The 26,140-nt window shown below is 43.7% G+C and overlaps 1 protein-coding gene across 3 annotated transcripts in view; it reads left to right on the plus strand.

Moving 5' to 3' along the window:
* Nucleotides 1-26,140, plus strand: part of LOC141144387 (mitogen-activated protein kinase kinase kinase 3-like) — a 254,921-nt gene that overhangs the window by 143,898 nt on the left and 84,883 nt on the right. For all 3 annotated transcript variants that reach the window (XM_073630033.1, XM_073630031.1, XM_073630030.1), the window contains exon 3: nt 20,915-21,012. In XM_073630033.1, the coding sequence (XP_073486134.1) occupies nt 20,915-21,012 (98 nt within the window). The remainder of the gene's footprint in view (nt 1-20,914; nt 21,013-26,140) is intronic.

A 26,140-nucleotide genomic window follows, 5' to 3' on the forward strand; every position in this document is an offset into this window, starting at 1 on the left:
TATGGTCTCAGCCACCTTGAGATCATTGATAAGATTCTCCCGTGTAGTTCTGGGCTGATTCCTCACCGTTCTCATGATCATTGAAACTCCACGAGGGGAGATCCTGCATGGAGCCCCAGACCGAGGGAGATTGACAGTTATTTTGTGTTTCTTCCATTTGCGAATAATCACACCAACTGTTGTCACCCTCTCACCAAGCTGCTTGGCGATGGTCTTGTAGCCCATTCTAACCTTGTGTAGGTCTACAATCTTGTCCCTGACATCCTTGGACAGCTCTTTGGTCTTGGCCATGGTGGAGAGATTGGAATCTGATTGATTGCTTCTGTGGACTGGTGTCTTTTATACAGGTAACAAGCTGAGATTAGGAGCACTACCTGCAAGAGAGTGCTCCTATTCTCAGCTCGTTACCTGTATAGAAGACACCTGGGAGCCAGAAATCTTGCTGATTGGTAGGGGATCAAATACTTATTTCACGCATTAAAATGCAAATCAATTTATAACTTTTTTAAAATGCATTTTCTGGATATTTTTTTTGTATTAAATTATTTTTATTTAGTTTTATACAATACATATTATAGCAAGCCACACAGTGTGGACAACAACTGGCCATAACATTGCCGGCATACATTATATAAACAATACAACATAAAAGTTATCACATAAACTTGTGATACGTCCCCCCCAAACTTTGCTCAGACAGGTACACAAACATTTCAACCTCTGGCCGGAGGCAGTCCACCATGACGTAGGGATACAGTCCCGCGGCTCCCCATGTGTTTTATCGGATACCTTCAGTGAAGTGGTTACGCTCTCCACCCCCCCATACCCCTCCCCCCCACCCCTATAGACACAGGGTCTAATTAAGAGGAGAGTTTCCCGTCCCCCAAATGTTCAGTATATTAACTCCTCAACTACTCACTAGTCCTGTAAACCCCCAGAACATTCACCTCTCGGTGCTATAGTACCTGCTAAGGATTCCTGTTCTATATCACACTGTGGTTAATCAGATGCCATCCCCATGGAAGCCATCCACCCCCCCCCCACCCCCCAAACCTTATCGAAATTAGTTAGAGCCTCTCTGCTGAAGTATGTGGCTTTGTAAAAGGATACTGCCTTGTTGACCAACGTTTTCCAAGACTCTGTAGTAGGCGTCACAGAGCTCTTCCATGATAGGATAATGCACTTTTTAGCATAAAATAGAAACAGGGTAAGGAGGGTCCGTATAGCCCTGATAGTGGCCAGGGGCTCCACTAAATGTAAAAGACATACTTCAATGGACATGGAGATAGATATGGAAGTGACCGACTTGATACTAGAGGCAATGGCTTGCCAGTAGGGTTTAATTAATGGGCAATCGCAAAAGATACGCATAAAGTTAGCTAAGGGAGCAGCACATCTCCAACACAGGGAGTGTTGATTCCCAAACATCCTTGCCAATCTAGCCAGGGTGAGATAGACCCTATGTAAGAATTTGTAATGAATCAATCTATCTCTGCTAGATACTGAAACACAGTCCCCCACATATCGTCCCAATCATCTCTGTCCAGCCCCGGAGCTATAGCTTCCCAAGCTCTCCATGTCAGCAGCTCTAGGTCACTGGGCTCATTGAATGTACCTGAAGAAACGTGCATTAGGCAGATTATATTTTAGTTTTAATTCATCAAATGACAATAAAATACCATTCGATACAATGTGGAGCAAGATCTTAATACCATACTTGGTCCACACTACTGGGTCCGGTAACCAAAAAAGTGAGTTAAATTGGGATTCTTCCACAGTGGGGTATTAAGTGAAAGTCTGTTTGAGTTTGGTATTCGCAATCCCTGGGCCATAACCCATGCCCTCTTTACTGAGCGCATGGAGGATGTCAGCGGGTATGGAGCTTTTAGACCCCTGTATACCAGATGAGACAGCGCCTCGTAGCAGTCCACACAGGCAGCTTCCGGGAACACCGAGGCATCATCCATTGGAACAGTCAGCCAGCGGTGGGCCACTGTCAACTATGCAGCCAGGAAGTATTTGTGAAAATTACCTTCCTGCCACAAAAAGGAGGAGATCGTGGCATCTATTGTTTTAAAAATGGACTTGGGAATCCAAACCGGAGAATTCCTGAGGTTATACAATAGTTGGGGCAGAATTTTCATTTTTATCAAGTTTATCTTCCCAATGAGAGACAGAGGGAGGTTTTTCCAGGCCTGGAATTTCTTAGACATTACAACAAGCAGTGGGGAAATATTAAGGTTGATGAAATCAGTCACCGAGTTAGTAATCTGGAGCCCTAAGTACTTGATTCGGGAGACCCATTGTAGGAAAATGTTAGGGTCAGCTTGTTCAGGGAGTGGATGGGAGCGCAAGGGGAGTATTTTGGATTTAGACCAGTTAACCTTGAGCCCAGAGACCAATGTGAATCTATTTAAAAGTGCCAACGCAGCCTGTAAAGAATGTCCGGTGTCACTGACAAATAGAACCAAGTCATCCACATAGAGTGCTGTAGTTTCAATTAGGGTGCCCACTTTAATGTCCTGAATCTGAGGAGAGGAGTGTAGTGCAATCATCAATGGCTCCATTACTAATGCAAAAAGGCCTGGAGAAAGGGGGCATTCCTGCCTGGTGCCTCTGGACACTGGAAAAGTCTCCAAGACCCCTCTGTTAAATCGGAGGGCTGCCACCAGGCGCTCATACAACAGCGATAGCCATTTGACGAATGTAGGGCCAAACCCCATGCGTTGCAGTACATGAGTCATATAACCCCAGTCAATGGAATCGAAGGCCTTCTCCAGGTCATAATACACCAATGCCTCTCCAGAGAACATCTCCGCCCCCAACTGTGTATGCGTATATACTCTCCGTATATTGATATCTGTGGCTTTTTTGGGCATAAAACTGGTCTGGTCAGGTGATACTAAGTGGTGTATAATTTTCATCAGTCTATTGGCAAGCATCTTGGTCAGTATTTTTAGGTCCATATTCAGCAAGGCTATGGGTCTATATGAAGAACAGCATAGGGGGTCCTTGTCGGGCTTGGGTAGTAACACTACATTTGCCTCATAGAAGGAAGTTGGTAAACCCCCTTGTTAAAAACAGTCACTGTAAAGTCATAAAAGTCTGGGTGACAAGATATCTAGGTATTGCTTGTACCACTCCGCTGGGAGTCCATCAGGTCTCGGCGACTTACCATTAGGAAAGGATGCAATAGCAGTCGCCATTTCTTTGCCCGTGAAAGGAGCCTCAAGACTGGCAGCCACCTCATCGGGCAACACCGGAATCTGAAGGGGGCCCAGCAGGTCAGTCAGTACCCGATGGTCATACGGTGGGATAGCAGAGTACAGGTCCGAGTAATATGTAACAAAGGCCTGCATGATACCCTCTCTATCCTTCACCATGTTACGCTCCAAGGAATAAACACAAGGTATGGCCATGTGTGCCCGTGCATCTGCACTCAGGTATGCCAACAGCTTCCCGTTTTTGTCACCCTTCTCAAACAGTTCCTCAGCCCCATTTTTGCAATTACATTGGGTAAGGTTTTGGAAATGTACCAATAAGGCCCTTCTAGCCATCTGCAATTCGGTTAGGAAGGATGGGGAGGGTGCTTCAGCGTGTGCCTTAGCACAGTGTGTTTCATGAGCCTGGAGCTCTTCAGACTTGGAATTTTTCTCAGCCTATGCAGCTTTGATGGCCAACACATCTGCCCCTCGAGTGGACGCTTTGAATGCGTCCCGTACTACAGGTCCTCCTGTCGAGTCCTCATTATGTTCCCAATATTCCTGCAGATGAGGTGAAACCAGGGCCTCGACCGAGGACTCACCCAACCAGGATGCCGCCTCCAGGACCTACTACGGCCACTCGCGGCAAGGGTCAATGCCACCTGCAAGGGGTTGTGGTCTGACAGACCCCCAGCCAGGTAACAATGTGGGGCAATTCTATGCGGGAGGTACTGACGTGGGAGAGTAACCTCTCTCACCAGGATGTTTCCACCGCCAGATCTCCTCCAGAGCTGCAGACTCTGCCCAATGCCCAAGTTCCAGATTCTGTGCCGTGGTTGGGTTCAAGTTGTCTAAGAAATAATCCGGGAGGTTGTTAAAATCACCCACCACGAGCAGCTTCAAAGGGCCGAATGTGGCAACGTTTTCCAGCACCTGGTATAGCACCTCATTTTTGAAAGGAGGAGGGACATATACATTAGCAATGGCCATTAGCTGAGATTCAACAGTCATGACTACGATAGAATAGCGTCCAAAAGGATGAGTTACTACATGTTCAATAGCACATGTCAGCTTTTTGTGGATCAAAATAGCCACCCCCCTGGCATAAGAGGAGTGGGTTGAGTGTATGGCTCTCTATATCCAGTTCCGACTGAGGGACAAAATCCTGTTATCCATTAGGTGTGTTTCCTGTAAAAGGATAATGTGGGGGTTCAGAGATTTAAGGTATTGCAGGACCAGTGGCCTTTTAAATTTTGAGTTTAATCCAGGAACGTTCCATGAGAGAAGTCTGAGATCACTCATTAGGTCGGGTAGTGTATAGCATGAGGACAGGAAAGGGACCCAGGAGAGGGAAGACCTGAGAGGGAGGAGCCTGAACACAGAGAGCCACGGACCACCAAATAACAGCAGTTAAATTTCATGTACCATACTGGGCAAGCAAAGCATCCATCTGCACCAGTTTTAAAACCAGGGCGCAGACGGAGCATAAAAAACAAAGACAAAACCAAGATTAAAAAAAGGAAGAAAAGAAAAAAACGAAAAAAAAAACAAAGTAGTCCAAAAAGGTAACAGTTTGAGCCCAACGCCTTGTTTGCTCCAGGCAAACCGAACCAAAAAACTGCTGGAGAAACTTTGATCCCAGAAACAAAAAAAACAGTAGTGGATAGTTCCAAGAGTTCATCCACTCAGTGGGGCGTCTTGAAAATAGACGTGCAGTTCAGTGCATCCAAAACAGAACCAGAACTTCCCACAGTTAACGGATAAATGTTCTCGGATGATATGACACATTCCCCACATCTGAGAATGCAGTCACAACAGAAGAGCAGGGTATTAGCAGATAATTTTGACATCAGGTAATACTGCTCCCAGTAAATTATTCAGCAAATAGGTAAGTATCCCAGTGTTACTAGGTCTCAGGCATCAGTCACTTTGCACATGTAACGCTCTCACATCTTTCTCACATTTCTATGCAATGGAGTCAAGCCAGTCTGTCACTTCCGCAGGGGAGTTAAAGAATTTGCTGGCCCCATGGATAACCTTCAGGCGACTGGGATATAGCATGCTGTACACCAGATTCTTCTCCCTCAGGCGGCGGCAGACATCAGTAAAAGAGCGCCTCTTTTTTTGCAAATCCGGAGAGAAGTCAGGATATAAATGTATGACAGCATTATCATGTTTCAGTTCAGGTTGTTTACGGGCTTCTGCCAAGATGAGATCCCTATCCCTGAAATTGAGCAGGCGAACCAGAAAGGCACGTGGCCACTCACCAGCAGGCCTCCAACCAGTGGGCACCCTGTGTGTATGCTCCACAACATATACATGTGACAAGTGCTGCAGGCCCAGGAGTTGCTTGAAAAAGGCCTCAGCAAACACAACAGGATTCTGGCTTTCCGCACCCTCAGGGAGCCCAACCACCCGCACATTGTGCCCGCCCCTATCTATGCTCATCTGGCTACATTGTGGTCCGGCCCCTTGGCATTTTTGGTGGCCACATGGACGCCCAAGGGCATTCTTGCCTTCTCCAGCAAGACGCCCGCCACTCTGCGCCGGCCTGTGTGGTCCGCATCACATCTCACTGTTTTTCAGGGATGACTTCCCCCTTTTCCACCACTGGAGGGAGCCGCTCTGCTCCGCCCGGCATCCAAACCTTAGGACCCGGCGCCGGTGGGCTGAATGACAAGATAGCGTACTGTGCATGCGCGGCGCAGCCCTGCGTCCCTTTGGGACCGGATGGGGGTATAAAATGCCGCTACTCCAGCATTTAGATGCTGCTGGAGCCCCTTGGGACACACTGTACTGCTACATCACACAAGGTAACCTTTTTAGCTTCACAAAGGATCATTGGCTCTATTCTAATCCTTGTTTATGACCTGGTGCCGGCCTGCCTTTCTTGCTGGCAGCCTAGGTTACCCACTTCGTTTTTCTGATCATCCTTTTTGTTGCCTTATATACTGTTTGGACGATTGGTTGCTCACTGGATAACTAGTTGCCTGTTTGTAATTTTTTCTTTTGTGTGCATTAGTTTTGATGAGCACTTCCAGCGTTTATATATAACATTCTAAGTCCCTCGGATTCAAATCCACCTTGAGTCTCTATTGTAAGTTAGTCTCTCTCTTTAACCAATTTGGCAATAATATTATGTATATCCTCTCTTTCTTTCATATTTGACACATCGTATTGTCTATAGCTGGTCCCTTTGTTCCCCCTGTGACCGCCAGTCGCCTGTGTTCCCGTTTGCATTGTCAGCTGCTGAGGAGACTGTGGTGGGATTCTTATCACTTTTTCGGGTGAACTAGGCTAGAAGCATTGCTCTGGGAGTGGAGACACAGGTGCATATTCAAATTACCTTGTATATTATATTGCTATAACACTTTGTTTTTTCTTTGTTTACAAAAAATATGCAACATAAAATTACATTCTACATTTTTGATTTTTTATTCACCTATTTCTTGTATATGTTGTCTGTTTGTTTGTTGTTCACCTCAGAAGGCCTGTACTTCCAAAGGACAGCCCCCCCGAAGAAGCCCGATCTTTGGGTGAAACATGTTGGGAATCTATATTATGCTGTCCTGCTAAATACTGTGACTTTATGTACATGCCTATGCCACTTGTTTTTATATATATTTTTTTGTTTTGCTCCTCAAGATAAAAAATAAACTACTTTTTACTGAATATATTTGACGATATTTTTTGCACCTACAAAAATCCCAATTTTTCTTCCTTAGTTTTTTATACTAACCTGGGGTTTGGTGCCATTACCTAGCTGAATTATCCACGACCAAATAATCTGTTCACACGCACATTGTTACGCCTGAGGCGATTCTCAGCATCCTCTGAACGGGCCATAAGAGTTTTAACCTGTTGCTGCAGTTCAACCACTGATTGTACCATGTAGACAGCCGAATCTTCTACCGCTGAGATGCGGTGTTCCGCTTCAGTAAGGCAGCCTCTAAATTTGGACTGTTCCCCCAATAGCTCTGGGTCCGCCTGAGGTGCTGCCGAGACCCCCTCCCGGGCCAGTATCCCGAGAACTGCCATCGTCGAGTCCATCTGTACTGCAACAGATGCTGGAGGCAAGGAGGTAGTGGGCAAGATGGCCGCCGCACGAGTTTTCGGCGGTGGGAGCCGGAATGTCTGAACAGCTGCCTTCTTGGTGGATTTGTGCTTTCCTGTCATGGGAAGGACCGGGGTTGCCCCCAGACCACAGGGAGATGTTTGCTCAGCAGGATGGCCGGGGAAAAGATAGGATTCAGGCAGATTAGGGAGACGGATGGCGGGAGCCTGAGCTGAGCACGTCCTTCCTTGTTCACATCGCTGTGACTCCCCCCCTTTCTGGATATTTTTGTTGTTATTCTGTCTCTCATTGGTAAAATAAACCTACCATTAAAATTATAGACTGATCATTTCTTTGTCAGTGGACAAACGTACAAAATCAACAGGGGATCAAATACTTTTTTCCCTCACTGTATACGGGTTTAACCGCTTCAGCCCGTAAGATTTTACCCCCTTCCTGACCAGAGTACTTTTTGTGATTCGGCACTGCGTTGTTTAACTGACAATTGTGCGGTCGTGCAACGTTGCACCCAAACAAAATTGACGTCCTTTTTTCCCCACAAGTAGAGCTTTCTTTTGGTGGTATTTGATCACCTCTGTGGTTTTTATTTTTTGCGCTTTAAACAAAAATATATAAAGAATTGATTTTTTCCTCAGTTTAGGCAGATATGTATTCTTCTACATATTTTTGGTGAAAAAAATCCCAATAAGCGTATATTAATTGGTTAGCGCAAAATTTATAGCGTCTACAAAATAGGGGATAATTTTATGGCATTTTTATTTTTTTTATTAGTAATGGCGGCGATCTGCGTTTTTTTTTATCGGGACTGCAACATTATGGCGGACAGATCGGACACTTTTGACACTATTTTGTGACCATTGTCATTTATACAGCGATCAGTGCGATAAAAATGCATTGATTACTGTGTAAATGACACTGGCAGTGAAGGGGTTAACCACTAGGGGGCGGTGAAGGGGTTAAGTGTGTCCTAGGGAGTGATTCTAACTGTGAGGGGGCCGGGCTTCAACACACAGGACAGTGATTACTGCTCTCGATGACAGAGAGCAGTAATCTCTGTCCTGTCACTAGGCAGAACGGTGAAATGCTTTGTTTACAAAAGCATTTCCCCATTCTTCCTCTCCGTGACAAGATCGTGGGCACCCGGCGGACATCGAGTCCGGGGGACACGCAGTCACGGAGACCACGGCGGGCACCCGCTACACCGCTTCTTAAAGGGGACGTAGCTGTACGCCCTTTTGCCTACCAGTGCCATTCTGCCAACGTAAAATGGCGCGCGCTGGTCAGCAAGTGATTGTAAAGGTAATTTTTTTTTTAAATAACAAACATATAATACTTCCACTGTGCAGCTTGTTTTGCACAGGGTGGCCCCGAACCTGCTCTTCTGGGGTCCCCCGGCAGCTCTCACAGCTCCTCCCCACCTCTGATAGCTCCCTCGGAGAAGCGTTTTCCCGAGAGGGTTACCTTGCGGGCGCTCTCCCGAGTCAAGCATTCGGCGTCCATAGAGGCCGTCTGCAGGACTCCACCCCGCCCCCCAGCTTTCGCGTCATTGAATTTGATTGACAGCAGCAGGAGCCAATGGCTGCGCTGCTATCAGTCTATCCAATCAAGAACTAAGAACCCCAGGCAGAGAGACAGCGTGTCCCATGGGTCAAGTTCGAGGGTTCAGGTAAGTAAAACGGGGGGCTGGGAGTTGGTCACTGACAGGTGTTTTTTCACCTTAAAGGGGTTGTAAAGGTATTTTTTTTTTTCTTTAAAAATAACAAACATGTTATACTTACCTTCACTGTGCAGCTCGTTCTGCACAGAGTGGCCCCGAACCTACTTTTCTGGGGTCCCTCGGCGGCTGTCTCGGCTCCTACCCGCAATAACTAGCCACCTTAATGCGAGCTCCCTCGCATGGTGGATAGTTATTGCGGGCGCGCTCCCGTGATACAGCCGGCGGCTATAGCCGCTCGCTGTATCACTCGGCCCCGCCCCCCGGCGCGCCGTGTCATTGGATGTGATTGACAGCAGCGCGAGCCAATGGCTGCGCTGCTTTCAATCCATCCACTATAGCCAATCAGCGACCCGGCTGATCGGCTGAATGGAGGTCGGGAACGCGCAGGCGAGTTTTTGAGGTGTCAGGTAAGTAAAACGGGGGGGCTGGGGGCGGCGGTATTATCAAAAGTTTTTTCACCTTAATGCATAGAATGCATTAAGGTGAAAAAATGTATACCTTTACAACCCCTTTAATGCATAGGATGCAACCCCTTTAAGTGTCTGCTGATTTAAATTAATAATAAAAGAGTTAAAAAGTTTGGCTCTTCCTGGAAGCGATCAGACTTGTTGTTCTCTGTGTTCCAGAAATCACGTAGGCAAATCCCATGTTCATTTGTGCAGCAGACATAAATTTATTGGGCTTGCGTAATACTATGATGTGAGTGTGCAGAGTGAGCTAAGCACAGTTCACTTAAAGTGTATGTTGCCCTAAATATTTGTATTTTTTCTACCTGTGTGTTCTCATATGGGTATTTTGTAAATCATAGTCTCTATCATTTTCATGTACTCCTTCCAGCCGTAGTACCTGCTTGATCCTGCCAGTCACCTTTCTTCCTTGTTCTAAAATGACCACACAAAGCACAGAAGCGTATCTGTGTTACGCTGGCCATACATTATACAATTTTCTTGTTCAGTTTCAATTAGATTTACCTAGAACTATGTAGTGGAAGGGCCTGCCTGATTGCATACAAATTGAAATTGTTTAGGTTTGACCTCATGTGGTTTTGGTAAATCTAAAGGTAAATTGTACAAGAAAATTGTATAATGTATGGCCAGCCTTAGCCTGGTCAGTTTTTGTCCTAGGCTGGCAACTGTGCAGATACACAACATGCCTGCATTGGGTACAACCCCGTTTCCAAAGAAAATGGGACATTGTGTAAAATCTATTCAAAAATAGAGTGCAATGATTTGCAAATCTAATAAACCCATGTTTTATTCACAATAGAAAACACATCAAATGTTTAAACTGAGAAAATTAAGCATTTTAAGAAAAAAAATAATATACTTTTGAAATTGATGGCAGCAATCAAAAAAGTTAGGACGGTCATGTTTACCACTGTGTAGCATCCCCTATTCTTTTACCAACACTCTGTATACGTCTGAGAACTGGGGAGACCAGTTGCTGGAGTTTTGGGAGAGGAATGCTGTCCCATTCCTGCCCGATATTTGATTCTAAATGCTCAACAGTCTTGGGTCTTCTTTGTCGTGTTTTTCATTTAAAGATGTACCAAATATTTTCAGTTGGTGAAAGGTCTGGACTGCAGGCAAGCCAGTTAAGCACCTGACACAAAAACAAAAAGTTGTCATGGAAGTCTCACCTAATACATACTTCTGGGAAGGGAAAGGAATTAGGTAAATAGTAAAACAAAATAACAATTCCGCAATCCAGTAATACAAACCATTCACCTATATAAATACAATTAAGTAATAGGCTCCATGCACACTGGAGCTGATAAACTGCAGTTTGTTGGCGTTTGGGCGTTTTCTTTAAAAGCCTATAAACTCCACTCTATGTTAGCCTATGTATCCATGCACACATGGACGTTTTTTAGCTTTAATGAGCACTGGAGTTTATCGGCTTTTTTCTGAACGCCAGAAATTCACGTTCAAAGTGCTGTTTTTCACCGCTAAAAAAAAGCCAAACGCTCATAAACGCGCGTTAATTAGCTTTCGGCGTTCTATTTTTTCAATGCATTGTGGGAGTTTGGAATGCCATGTGGGATTTTTGGAGTGTCCTCTGTGTATTTTTATTAAAAACACCCATAAACGCTAACGCTAATAAATGCTCATAAACGCTAGTACAAAACGCTGTTAAAAGCAAGTTTTTCAACTAGTGTTTTCTGCCAGCAATCTGGACGTCCAGAAAAAGCTTTTTTGAGCTTCAGTGTGCATGGAGCCTTAGGGTGTGTTCCTCTGAATCAAATCAGCATATAAAAAACAGGTATTATCAAAAAAAAAATCTTTATTAGAAAAATCCACCATATAATAATTCAAAACAGAAAACAATACCTCCACCACATGAATTCAAATATGATAACATTATCAAGACACAGATGGCCACAACAAACACTCAACCCTCATTCCGATCGTAAGCCAGCTGGTAAGTTGATGAGTCCCTAGAGAAATATTCTTCGCATATTAAGAAGCTGACCTCTATTTAATCAATGGAAAAGTTCATAGGGAATTCAGCACACTTCCGCTGGAGACACCAGTACCGTGTATGAAGTACGATTCCAGGCAAAACTGGATGTTTCAGGGAGAGTAGCCCTATTATGGGGTTTGCAGTGGAATTCCAGAAACGGAATATGTTTTCAATATAGCAGAGACAGTTCATGAAAAATAGATCATAGTAAATGATGATGAAAGACTAGCCGGGCTATCAGTGCAATATACAGTTCTCTTTGTGGGTACTATAGTCCTGCCATTCACCGTTATCTTGCCAAAGCCAACAATGTAGCAGTATATTAAAGCAGACAAAGGAATTAGAGTAGTGAGGAGTACAGTCCCGTCACTTACCCGGCTAGTTGGACATACACACAGATGAAGGCTCACCACTCTCCCGATGTCCAGTGATCCAGGCAAATAGATCCGCTGAAGAGGATAAAAACTCTCTGATTGTAAAGGGGGAGAGGGGAGTTTGTTTGCTGCAGGTAAAGATCAACGTGTCTACATGTCAGCGTATCTGCTTGTGTAGCGGTCTCTCATACTATTGCCTCCACTAGGAATTCAATACACTTCTGCAGTCCAGGAGTCCTCCTGGCTTCCGTAGATGTCTGGAAGGGGAATAGATGTTGTGATAGATCTGTGTACAGACTACAGATGGTGTGGTGGCGTCGTGTTGACGCGTTTCACTCAGTGATCGAGTTTCTTCAGAGCATGCGTCAGCATGGTATGAGGGTCTCTTAAGTAATATGCAAATTAGTCTAATAACACAAAGACTCATTCATCACACGCCCACTCTTTTCAGGAAACCAGCAACATCTAAACAGCTGTGGGGATACCCAGACCTAAAGTGCAGTGCTCATATGTTTAAATACACACAACCTCAAAGAGTTATGAAAAAGTTAAAGGAACTTCATATTAGATATACCTGCGAAACCCATTATTGTTACCGGCCCAGAGTAGGATAGAAAATAAGTAGAAAAGTATATAGATAATATTTAATAAAGAAAGAACAGGAGGATTAATATATTAGATAAATACTAACAGTCATAACTGTTCCAAATACCAACATGAATTAGACATCTATGTAAAAATATGCCTAGATTCAGTGAAGTGGGAAGGTTCTATTCTGTGGACCAAACTGCAGAGGATTTAAACATCTCTCAAGGGCTAAGGTTCTAGGAAAACCGACAGATTACACTCATTGTTTAAGCCTAGGGGCTGTAAGGCATTTAAATAGAAGATCCACATCTTCTCTTTTTGAAGTAGGATTCTGTCAACATCACCCCTTCTAAGGGGCAAATTAAGCTGATAAATGCCTTTGACGTGTAGTCCAGTTCACATCCCCGCCATGATAGTTTAGAAGGTGCATTGCCAATGGACATCCATCATCCTTTTTGGCAATGCTTTGGATGTGTTCACTGATTCTGATTTTCAATTGTCTTGTTTTACCCACGTATATTTTGCCACAAGAGCAGGTTATCATGTAAATCCCTCGTGTGGTAGAACAGTTGATAAAGTCCTTGATTTTAAATTGCTTCTTTCCATCAGAACTAGAAAACACATTCGTTCTGTCCACAAATTTACAGATGGAACACCTTCCACATGCAAACATGCTTTTTAGGGGGGTAAGTCTGCCAGCCAATTTTTGTTGGGCGACCTCTGATATTCTGAGCGGGTGAGAACATCTTGCAAATTCAGAGATCTGCACGCTGTCAGGACAACCTCCTACATATTCTAACAAAATTGGCGCATTCGAAAGAATGTGCCAATGATGATTAATGATACTTTTTACCTGGTCCCATTGGGATCCATACTTAGTAATAATCCTAATAGGGGCTTGTAGTGTATCATTCTGCTTATCACGGGAGATGGTGTCAAGGAGTTCTTTCCTATCGGTTGCGATGGCCTTTTTCTTGGCCCTTCTAATGCATTTGTGTGAATAACCCCTTTCCCTGAATCTACCATACAACTTAGTAGGGAAATCTTCATCCAGTGAGCAATTCCTTTTAATTCTTAGGAATTTACCCACAGGGATTCCCTGTATAAGAGAGTGGGGATGATGACTAGTGGCCTCCAAAAGTGTATTAGCCGCCATTTTCTTACGGAAGGATTTGGTCACAATCTGTTCTTCCTGCACACCTATAGTCAGGTCAAGGAAGGGTAGTGTCTCATGATGGTGGGTGTACGTGAAACAGTACCCCCAAGACCATAAGTACATCTACATCATCAATGTACCTAAGCCAGGTACAGGGGAGACCTGTAGACAATCTCCTCCTCCCAGAAGCCAAGATGGAGGCAAACATGAGGGTGCCCAAGGGGCTCCCATCGAGGTGCCCCTTAGCTGTGGATAATAGTTTTCCAGGAATTGGAAACAATTATGTTCCAACATGAATTCCAGGATATCTATTATGAATTCATTTTGTGCACCCAGGAGTGGAAATATTTTCTCCAGGAAATGCTTCGCTGCTGACAGTCCCCATTTGTGGGGAATTGACGTGTATAGTGATTTGACGTCAATGCCCACTAGAATAGCTCCTTTAGGAAAAGAGAGATCCTCAAGTCTATGGAGGACATCTCTAGTATCCTTGACAAAAGATGGTAGGTCCTGTAGTAGTTCCTTAATCAAAGTATCTGCATATTTACCCAACTTCTCTAATGGGGCCTTTTATAGCAGACACAATGGGCCTGGACTCTTCTACTATAAAGCCATGCTGTTGTCATAGATGCAGTATGCGGTTTAGCATTGTCCTGCTGAAAAATGTAAGGCCTTCCATGAAAAATACATCATCTGGATGGAAGCTTATGCTTCTCTAAAACCTGGATATATCTTTCAGCTTTGGTGGTGTCTTTTCAGATGTGCAAGCTGCCCATTCCATACACACTAATACACCACATACTATCGGAGATGCTGGCTTTTGAACTGGGCACTGATAACAAGCAGGAAGGTCCCTCTGCTCTTTAGTCTGGAGGATGCGACACCCATGATTACCAAAAAGAATATCAATTTTCAGTTTGTCAGGCCACAGAACAGTTTTCTGCTTTGTCTGAGGGACAAAAGATGATAGGCATCCAATATTGTTTTTCAGTCTTGTCCCTTGTACACAGAGATTTCTCTAGATTTTCAGAATCTTTTTATGATATTATGTACTGTAGATGATATATTTTAAGTCTTTGCAACTCTACATTGAGAAGTATTCTTCTGAAATTGTTGACAATTTTTAGACACAGCTTTTCACAGAATAAATCGGATTTGGCATGAATTGGTATCCTACGCACCGCATCCCTAACAACCATAAGTGTGAAAAAAATATCAGAAAAATGTGGGACTTTTAAGATGCTTTTACTTCAGCCTCAGGAATAAAAAACATCCTTCATTAAAATCGTATGTATTTGATTGTATGAAGCACATTAAAATCAAGGTAATAACTAAAGAGTGTACATCAACACTCCACACAGTTAAAACCTAACATCAGACAGAAAAGTATAAAATCCAGCACATCTTGACTTAAAAACTGTTACTTTATTTTATCCCGAAACATAAAATGGAATCAATTTCTGTAAAGATTAACGTGTTTCAGCCTCATACATAGGCCTTAGTCTTAACGTCAGACACCTTTAGCATCCCTCCCGTTCCATCATTACAAATACACGGAATAAATGTAGATTACCCATCATTAGCAAAACTATAATATTCCAAGGAAATGGGATGTCACGGGATGCTGTTCACTTTATTTACCGAAAATGAAAAGGTGAACGAACACCCCATGGTCCCCAGTGCACCTTCCTCCGTGGGTGATTAGCTGTCACTGCCCATGCAGAATTTTAATTCCCCACTCTTCTTCTCCATCTTTCCTTAGAGCTTCCGGACAGATCAGAGGGCTTCCAATTGGTCAAAGTGGTCACGTGCTCAGATTTGCTCTGATCTGTCCCAGAAACCCTGAGGAAAGACAGGAAAGAAGAGCAGGGCTTTCCAATTTACAAACCAATACACCAGGCAGTGACAGCTAATCACCCATGAATGTACAGTCAGGTCCATAAATATTGGGACATCGACACGATTCTAATCTTTTTGGCTCTATACACCACCACAATGGATTTGAAATGAAACGAACAAGATGTGCTTTAACTGCAGACTTTCAGCTTTAATTTGAGGGTATTTACATCCAAATCAGGTGAACAGTGTAGGAATTACAACAGTTTGTATAAGTGCCTCCTACTTTTTAAGGGACCAAAAGTAATGGGACAATTGGCTGCTCAGCTGTTTCATGGCCAGGTATGTATTTCCTCATTATCATATTTACAAGGAGCAGATAAAAGGTCCAGAGTTCATTTCAAGTATGCGATTTGCATTTGGAATCTGTTGCTGTCTCTCAATATGAGATCCAAAGAGCTGTCACTATCAGTGAAGCAAGCCATCATTAGGCTGAAAAAACAAAACAAACCCATCAGAGAGATAGCAAAAACATTAGGTGTGGCCAAATCAACTGTTTGGTGCATCCTTAAAAAGAAAGAACACACCGGTGAGCTCAGCAACAGCTCAGCAACACCAAAAGACCCGGAAGACCACGGAAAACAACTGTGGTGGATGACCAAAGAATTCTTTCCCTGGTGAAGAAAACACCCTTCTCAACAGTCAACAGCCTCAAAAACAGGAAGGCCAGATTAGAGTTTGCCAAACAACATCTAAAAAAATCTTCACAGTTCTGGAACAACATCCTATGGACAGATGAGACCAAGATCAACTTGTACCAGAATGATGGGAAGAGAAGAGTATGGAGAAGGAAAGGAACTGCTCATGATCCAAAGCATACCACCTCATCAGTGAAGCATGGTGGTGGTAGTGTCATGGCGTGGGCATGTATGGCTGCCAGTGGAACTGGTTCTCTTGTATTTATTGATGATGTGACTGCTGACAAAAGCAGCAGGATGAATTCTGAAGTGTTTCGGGCAATATTATCTGCTCATATTCAGCAAAATGCTTCAGAACTCATTGGACGGCGCTTCACAGTGCAGATGGACAATGACCCGAAGCATACTGCGAAAGTAACCAAAGAGGTTTTTAAGGGAAAGAAGTGGAATGTTATGCAATGGCCAAGTCAATCACCTGACCTGAATCCGAATGAGCATGCATTTCACTTGCTGAAGACAAAACTGAAGGGAAAATGCCCCAAGAACAAGCAGGAACTGAAGACAGTTGCAGTAGAGGCCTGGCAAAGCATCCCCAGGGATGAAACCCAGCGTCTGGTGATGTCTATGCATTCCAGACTTCAGGTTGTAATTGACTGCAAAGGATTTGCAACCAAGTATTAAAAAGTGAAAGTTTGATGGATGATTGTTAATCTGTCCCATTACTTTTGGTCCCTTAAAAAGTGGGAGGCACATATACAACCTGTTGTAATTCCTACACCGTTCACCTGATTAGGATGTAAATACCCTCAAATTAAAGCTGAAAGTCTGCAGTTAAAGGAAACATCTTGTTAGTTTCATTTCAAATCCATTATGGTGGTGTATAGAGCCAAAAAGATTACAATTGTGTCGTTGTCCCAATATTTATGGACCTGACTGTAAGTGCACTGGGGACCAGGGAAGGGGGGTGGAGAGGGTGTGGGGTGTTGGTTCACATTTTCATTATCTGTGAAAAGGTGAACTTATACTTTAAGCAAATAATTTCTGTGTCTCTGTTTTATAGGTTTTTAGGAAGTCTGTAAAAATTCTTACCTGGAGATCCTGCCAGTAATAGCACTTCCTGTTACTGGCTCACAGTGCTAAGCCCCTGCCTTACAATTAACAGTAGAATGGTCAGTTTGCTGCTCAGGTTTGTTTAGTTGAATGTTGGACTGCTTATTAGGTCTATAAAATAGGCAATTTAACAGCCAAATGAAGGACCTCACACAGCAGGCTGGCAAAAATATTGCGGACTTTAAGTCTCTCAGCCAGTCCAGGCTCAGGAAAGATCCTGACTTTACAGTCAAGATCCACACCATAGCCTGGACAGGCACCTGGCTCAGTCTCTCAGGAGCCACTGAGGGCCTGAGCCAGCCGCTGCCAACCCCTGTACAGCTTGGCACTCCAGTGAGTGCTGGAGGTGCAGAGAAGGGCAGAAGACCAGGAACTGAGTGATCAGCGGTCTTTGATCACTTGTTTCTCAATCTTAGAGGCAGCGGGGGACAGCTGCAGCTGGGATCGGTCCTGCAGCAATCTACTGTAGGTGAGTATGGCTGTTTATTTTTTTTTTTTAAAGCCATGCTTATCTTTTAAGTTTTAGGGTCCTTTCACACGGACGTTCAGTTTTTTTAGTTCAGTTCAGTCACTTTTTTATTTTGTAAAAAAAAGGATACCGACGTCAATCTTTACATTTGTCTTCATCAGTTTTTTACAAGAAAAAAAGTGACTAAACTGAACTATAAAACTGAACGCCCATGTTTTTTGGTGAAAAACGGATGTCAGCGGATCAAATGTAAGTGGATGTTGTCCGCTAACATCTGTTTTTTGTCCGTTCCGTTTGTTTTTTAAATGGAAGAAAAATAGAGTTTTCTTCCGTCTCAAAAAATGAAACTTGAAAAGGAGGTCCCCCCACCCCTGCAAAAATTCAAAGCCAGCAGCTACACATACTGCAGCTGCTGACTAATAATAGGACACTTACCTGTCCTGGAGTGCAGCGATGTCGGCACCAAAGCAGATGTTTCCATCAGCTGGGTGCTGTCGCTGCCATTGCGGGTAAGGGAAACCGGGAGTGTAGCATCACGGCTTCACGCTGGGTCCCTACTGCGCATGCGTGAGACACCGCTGCGCTCTCCTACTGGCCCGGCGACAGGGGGAAGAGGAGGAGGGAGCCGAGCTATAATGTATTGCGCCACGGCTTGGACTCCGGGAAGTGGGGACAGGATACCTGTCAAAGACAGGTATCCTCTTCCCCCTCCCACTGAAAGGTGCCAAATGTGGCACCGGAGGGGAGGAGGAAACAAATGAGCGGAAATTCCAATTTTGGGTGGAACTCCGCTTTAACGGAGGCGGATGTTCATCCGCTAATGTCCACTAGCCCATAGACATGCATGTTTGTCCATTTTTCATCTGCCAACGGATGGAGGAGAAACTGACATACAGCCGTGTGAAAGGACCCTTAGGGTCTGAGTGTTTGTATATTTTGTGGGTAGATTTTAATGTCAGACTTAAGGTTAACATTTTAGCACCTGAAAAATATTTTCTGTTCTGGATTTTCTATGCCAAAAATTGTAACCAATTAATAAGGATGAGCTCAGGCGTGTTTGCAAGTCCACGTGCCCGCGCCCGCCAGGAAGCTGACACTCCGCAGCACTAATCACAGGCAGTGAGACATTTCCCGATCTGTGCAGCCGCGGGCACGTAGACTTGCAAGCACGCCTGAGCTCATCCTTACTAATTAACTTGATTGTTACATGCACAGCACTCTGCCAACTGTGTGCACTATATGATCCAGCAATGATTTAGAAATGCTTTATATACTATATAATGCTAATGTATTCCTGACTATTCTGCTTCTCATGAGCACAGTCCATGGGCTCTGCCTTATATGAACTGGAGCAAGTAAAAATATCTCTGTTGCCCAAACTGTTCTCGTAGGCAAATACTGTAATCAACATCTGCCAAAGTCCCAGGTATTGGACAGTGATTATCTAAATGGAATGAAATCCAGCTGGCAGCCCTCCTATCCTTTTTTGGCCCTTTTTGCCTGAGCATAAAATAACCTCATCAGCTGCTTTTCTTTACTTTCTAAAACCAATTTTAAAGAAGTTTGTGAGCATGCTGAGATGAAAAATGTCAAAAATGGGTTTAGTTTTTCAGTCCTGCCATGTTATCATTGCTGCTTTACTCTATTAATTTTACAAATGTTATCATTACTACCATTCCTGTACCTGAGTTGCACAGCTTTTGGTCACATATTCATTTATTTATTTTTACAAATGGGAAAAAAATAGCAAATAAAAAAATCTAATATACAATTACGACACAAGTCATATTCTAATTGAATGGTATTAAAAATGTCCTTTCCTTTGTAATCTGCAGCCGCTGTAATTTTCTGTAAAATGCAGTAGAATATGGCTACCTGGACCTTTCTGTACACAGATGGTACACAGAATGCCACCTGAAAATAAAATTTCCTGCTTAAAGCGTAACACTTTTGTTGAGAAAAAAAAATTCCCCTCTGGGTGATCTATGTACATTACTAGGATTTTAACAAACTTTGTTTCAGATTCCTACCTTTAATTATTCTGAAGAAATCCCTGTGTTTTTGTCTGTGTCCATGTGGGAAAGTGAATCTAATGGGAGTGGTTTCATAATTGTCAACCAGCTGCTGCACCTGCAGGGCACTAATGAGGAAAGCTGCTGGGCCTGCATCCCTTTATGCTGGCCATACACTATACGAAGAATCGTTTAAACCCATGTTCGAAAAACGAACATTTGGCAGTGAGAGCAAACGATAGTGACATCATGTAATGACCAATAAATAGTTCAATGGACATAAATGAATCAGTTTTTTGTTTGTTTTTTCACATATACCTAGTTCAAACAGTTTGGAGGGGAAACACATTAACCTTTCAATTTATCGATTGTTCAGCAGAAAATTTCCAAACTTGTCCTTCGTTTTTTTCTGCTCAAAAACGTCCCAACTGATTACCGATTTGTGCCCATTAACTAGAAGAAAAACGAACGAACTGTATAAATGACTGAATTTTGGCCAAATCTAACTTGTATCTTAGGCAGACTTCTGGGAAAATTGGTGAGCCAATCACACAAGCAGGAAATGTATGTTTCTGGGGACGTTCTGTACACATTCTGTAAAGTCAGAAAATTACAGAGCTGGAGATTCAAAAGGAAAGGTAATTTTTAATAACATTCAATTACAATATGACTTGTGTCACAATTGTATACTCAAAATAATGGAAAACCTGAAAACATGACCTGTTGGGGCGCCTTGAGGACTAGAGTTGAGAAAAACTTGTATACGCTATATTATATTTTTTCTTGATTTGCTATCCCCCCCCCCCCCATGAAGGTGGAGTTATCCTTTAACTTGCAGGGATTTTGTCTCACTTCCTGTTTTGGCTATGGAACTTGAAGTGAAGAGAAATCTCTGCAATGGGATACAGATGGCAAAAAAGACAGGGGCTATAACCCTCCCTTGCGCTATCCAAAATAAAAAAAAAAAAGTTCTGTCTATAGTTCTACTTTAAGGCCAGTTTCTAAGACATATACACAAAATGGCCACTAAGAAGATCAGTGCCTTAAATGGAAGAACAACATTAGATTGGCTATCATTTTAATAGGGCTTAAAGTTCAGCAATTCAACACGTCCATGTTTGCAGTGTCAACATCCTGCAGAGTACTGACTTGCTGTGTTGTATGTCATGAGTATAGCAATGGCCTACTAATTGATGGCTGTGATGTTTTTCAGATGAAGAGGAAGCCCTCGATCTAATCATGAAGGACCTGGCAGCGCTGGGGAGATGTGGAGGATTACTGGACAGTAATCGTAATAAGAATAACAAACAGGTGAGTTTTGTGTTACTTTGTTTCTGAAATATTTTTACTGACAAAAGGTGGCTCTTTATGTTCAGGGTGTACACAAAGGATGGTTCTCAAAGGAAACCTTTCTTAAAGCGGAGTTCCACCCACTTTTGAGAGGTGGTCTTAAATGAAAGAGCACAGGAAATCCCTGAAGAAGGAATTACATCCATAACAGTCCGAAACATGTTGGATTCCTTAATATGTATCACGCATGCATGTGTTCCTTGTCACTAGAACCTTCATTATCATGATATAGTGCAGTAGTTATATGCTACACTCTTTGCTTTTAAACTTTCAATTTATGTGCATTTTTCAATAAAGTATATATTTTTACATATTTTGATCTTTTTCACCATTGATTATATCTCTACTCCCTCTCCCCCTCTCACCCATATAATCCCTGGGGCATCTCTTTCCAATATTTTTTCCTTAAATGAAAGACCACTTCACCCCTCGTTTTTGGCTAGTTAAATAAATGTTTTTTCTTCTAACTTACCTTTTTATGAAGTACAGCCTGTACTTCAGATCCATCCGGTCCGCAGCGCAGGACGTCATATCTCTTCTTCGGCGAGCCCCCCCGATGTCTTCTGGGACATGTGTGTGTCCCAGAAGACAGACGGCCATTCACAAAGCACCGCGCGAATTGTGCATGCGCAGTAGGAAATGGGCAGTGAAGCCGCAAGGCTCCACTGCCAGTTTTCCTTAATTAGAATGGCAGCGCCTGCACCCGATCCGATGGACAGATCAGCCTCGGGGGGCGACATCGCAGGCTTCCTGGACAAGTAAGGGTCCTTATTAAAAGTCATCAGCTACAGTGTTTGTAGCTGCTAACTAAAAAAAAAAAATTGCGGGTGGAGCACGGTTTAAGAAAAAGGTAAAAAGTGCAGGCTTGCATAGTTGACTCATTCTACATATGCTAGTTACCTGGCAGTCGTTGTGACCCATTAGCTTTAATATTTTGTGTCACTGATCCACAACAAATATGCAGATTAGGGCACCTATCCTTAAAGGGGTTGTAAAGGTTCGTGTTTTTTCACCTTAATGAATCCTATGCATTAAGGTGAAAAAACACCTGGCAGTCATCGGCCCCCTAGCCCCCCGTTTTACTAACCTGAACCCCTTCATTCAGTCGGTTAGGACGCGCTGTCTCTCTCTCCACGGGCTCCCGGCTCTTGATTGGATAGATTGATAGCAACGCAGCCATTGGCTCCCGCTGCTGTCAATCAAATCTAATGACGCGGGGGCGGGGCCGAGTCCTGCATTCAGCCTCCATGGACGCCAAATGCTGGATTCGGGAGCGCGCCCGCAAGAGCGCTTCTCCCATGGGGTTATCTGATGCGGGGAGGAGCCGCTGGGGGACTCCAGAAGAGCAGGTTCAGGGTGACTCTGTGCAAAACGAGCTGCACAGTGGAGGTAAGTATGATATGTTTGTTATTTAAAGTAAAAAATATATAACCCTTACAATCACTTTAATGTACTGAGAATGCTCTAATGCATAGGCATGTTTTTAGCAAAAGTTGGTGAACTAGCCTGCAAAAGAACCATTCTATTAATGAACAATCCATCAGACAAAAATTACAGTGTGAGAGCTATGAACAGTCTGTTATTTGTGCAAACATCAGAAAACTGCACTACTTGGGAAATTGGGTATACTATTAAGGATATATAGTTTGTTTGGCACTTCGGAAGCATGCATACCATACTGTATCTGCTTCCTCTCCTTCCTGTCCAGAGAACTCTGTGGTACAATGTTTTTTGGAAAGGAAAATATTCTTGCAATATAATTCTGATAAACCTTTTTTTTATGCTCTAATAACGTGTCTTAAAGCGGAGTTCCGCCGATTTTTTTTTTTTTTTTTGTTAGCAGCTACAAATACTGCAGCTGCTGACTTTTAAAATAAGGACACTTACCTGTCCAGGGAGCCCGCGGTGTCGGCACCCAAAGCCGATCTGTCCCTCAGCTGTCGGGTGCTGCTGCCGCCATCCTCGGTAAGGGAGCAAGGCTTCACTTCCTGGTTGGCTTCACTCGCGCTGCGCTATCCCACTGGTCCCTGCTGTGTTCTGGGACCCGTGTGTATCCCAGAAGACAGCAGGGGGGGAGGGAGTGGCGTAGATACCCGCGGGTGGCTCGTGTATCTATGCCTAGAGGTGGGAGCAAAATACCTGTATTAGACAGGTATCTGCTCCCCCCTGAAAGGTGCCAAATGTGACACCGGAGGGGGGGAGCAACCGGAAAAGCGGAAGTTCCATTTTTGGGTGGAACTTCGCTTTAAACCAAAATACCTGTCTCAGGGGCTTCTCATAGAAGTCACTCTTTGACTGTTGTCCAACATGCTAATTTCAGGCATTGCAGTTTATCTAAATATGTCCACATATATATAATTTTTGTTTGTGAGTTTGTGGGACTCACTTCCACTTCCTTAATCTTCAGCTAGGCAACAATGACGTCTGCTTGGGCCCCATCCTACCCTGCCCATAGCCTCCTGGGATCACATCACACATCCCCGGAGGCTGTAGGACCACTCTCCCTGTACTGATGTGTCTCACGTGTGCAGTAGTGAGCCAGCGGGTACACATCATGAAGTGACAGAGAGCTCCCTAAACCAAGGTGGTAGCTGCTGGCATTTATTTTTGCCATATGCAGGTGAAGTTCCCCTTTAAGGCAGGGTTCCAGTCTGGGGAAAAAAATAAATAAAAGTCAGCAGCCACCATCACTGTAGCTGCTAACTATTAATATAAAAACACTTACCTGTCCAGGGATCCAGTGACGTTGGCACCTGTCAAAACCAGGTACCCGCTCCCCCCCCCCCCCAAAAAAAAGTGCCAAATGTGGCAGGGGGGGGGGGCAGGGGTTGCGAACAACCAGAGTTTCCCCTTTTGGGTGGAGCTCCGCTTTAAAGCTGTTTTAAACTTGAAAACAAAAAATGTCATATATTGCATCTTATCAATTCTTTAAAGCCATTGTATACCCGCAGAAAAAAAATGTTAAAAAAAAAAAAAAACACCCTGTAAGGCAAAGGCATGATGAGCTAGTATGCACCGCTAGAATACAGGGTTCAGGAATGCATTTTGCTCAGAATACAGGGTTCAGGAATGCATTTTGCTCAGAATACATGGTTCAGGAATGCGTTTTGCTCAGAATATAGGGTTCAAGAATGCGTTTTGATCAGAATGCAGGGTTCAAGAATGTGTTTTGCTCAGAATACAGGGTGCAGGAATGCGTTTTGCTCAGAATGCACTGTACAACATATACTGACCTACCTGACATATACACTGACCTACCTGACACATACTTCCTGCACTACTCACACCCCCTCATCCCCCCACACACAGTGCAATGTAGATTGGAGGATCCATCCTCCTCCTTACCTTTCCATGGCCTCATCGTCCAACACATCAGGGCTCTCCCTAACACCAGGCAGGCAGTATTGCAGGAGTCCCTGCCAACCAGCCACTCCTTAGTGTCCCAGTCGATAACAAGTACCTAAAATGGCAGTTTGCAGTGCTAATCAATGCACATATCAATATTTAAACTATAAATGTGTAGCTAGTGCTATTAGTAATGTGTTTAATTTAAACAAAAGTCAAAAACCATATTTCTCCATTTATATGAAGGTCAGATTAATATAACCCAGCCAGCACAGAGTTCCCCCTTACATCAGAGTCTGCAGGATTCCTCCTTACAGTGCAAGGGAACTCTGACGTAAAAGGGAATGCTGCAGACCATGATTTAAGAGGGAACTATAAGAGACCACCTTACATCAGAGACCACTGCATTTCCCTTTACATCAATCATATTTACTGCTTACATCAGGGTCTGCAGCATTGCTCTTTACATCAGAGTTCCCCTGTACAACAGGGTCCGCCGCAGAGTTCCCCCTTACACTGTAAGGGAGAATCCTGCAGACTCTGATGTAAAGGGGAATGCTGGGAACTCTGATGTGGGGCGGGGGTCTAGTGACCAGAGACCACCATCTGCAGATTGAATACACTATGGTAAGGGGGGGTTACTAGTTCAAGGGGGAACCTTTATATCAATGCCCCCTTAAATTATTGTATTCACTCCCCCCTTGCATCTGTAACCTCAGACTTTGGTGTTATCCTATAATCTCCTCTCCACAGTCCACACACATCTGACTCCTCCTGGAATTCCCATCCCTGCGGCGCTCTCACTCTTGCTTCCTCGCCAGACTCCCCCTCACAGACTGCAGACATGATTAAAGACAAGAGATGGTCAGAGATTGCAGACATGATACAGGAGATGGTCAGAGATTGCAGACATGATACAAGAGATGGTCAGAGACTGCAGACATGATACAAGAGATGATCAGAGACTGCATGCATGATACAAGAGATGGTCAGAGACTGCAGGCATGATGCAAGAGATTGTCAGAGATTGCGGACATGATATAAGAGTCGGTTAGAAACTGCAGACTGGATACAGGAGGTGGTCAGAGGCTGCGGACAGGATACAAGCGGTGGTCAGAGATTGCGGACAGGGTACAGGAGGTGGACAGGTACAGGATGGAGCAAGACAGAGATTGTATACAATGATTTTATACAATCTCATCACTGTCATTTTTGTTTGGTAATTGCTGCCTGTGACTGTCTGTGGCCACCTCCATAGATAACAGCCAGTCAAGCAATGCATGGATGTTGCAGGCCAGGGGTCCTGTGGTGGGACTCTAGTTGGGGCTTGCATGCATGCTTGCTTACCAAGCCGTAAGGTAGGAGGATCCATACCATCTGGTGAGTGGACATCTATAACCTATCCATTTATAGGACGCATATAGGACGTCTTTATCTGGACCACACAGGATTTTGTTTTTTGGACTTATTGTGACCAGTGGTTTTCTTACCATTTTGGACCATCTTATATATAATTACAATAATTTTCATTTCCATGAATTATGTATTTCCTCATATATATCTCCATAGAGAATAATTGTTTTTTTTTTCTCCTCTGGCGTTTTTGGAGCCTCAAGCTAAAAAAAAAAAAAAAAAAAAAGCTGAGGTATGAATGGGGCCTAATACAGTAGTTGTGTTACTGGCCAGATCACCAGGTGAAAATAAAGGAGAAAAGAGCCTAAACAAGATAAAACTAATGTAACCA

The sequence above is a fragment of the Aquarana catesbeiana genome, linkage group LG05, assembly GCF_042186555.1.
Source record: "Aquarana catesbeiana isolate 2022-GZ linkage group LG05, ASM4218655v1, whole genome shotgun sequence".
In the NCBI taxonomy this organism is placed as follows: Eukaryota; Metazoa; Chordata; class Amphibia; order Anura; family Ranidae; genus Aquarana; species Aquarana catesbeiana.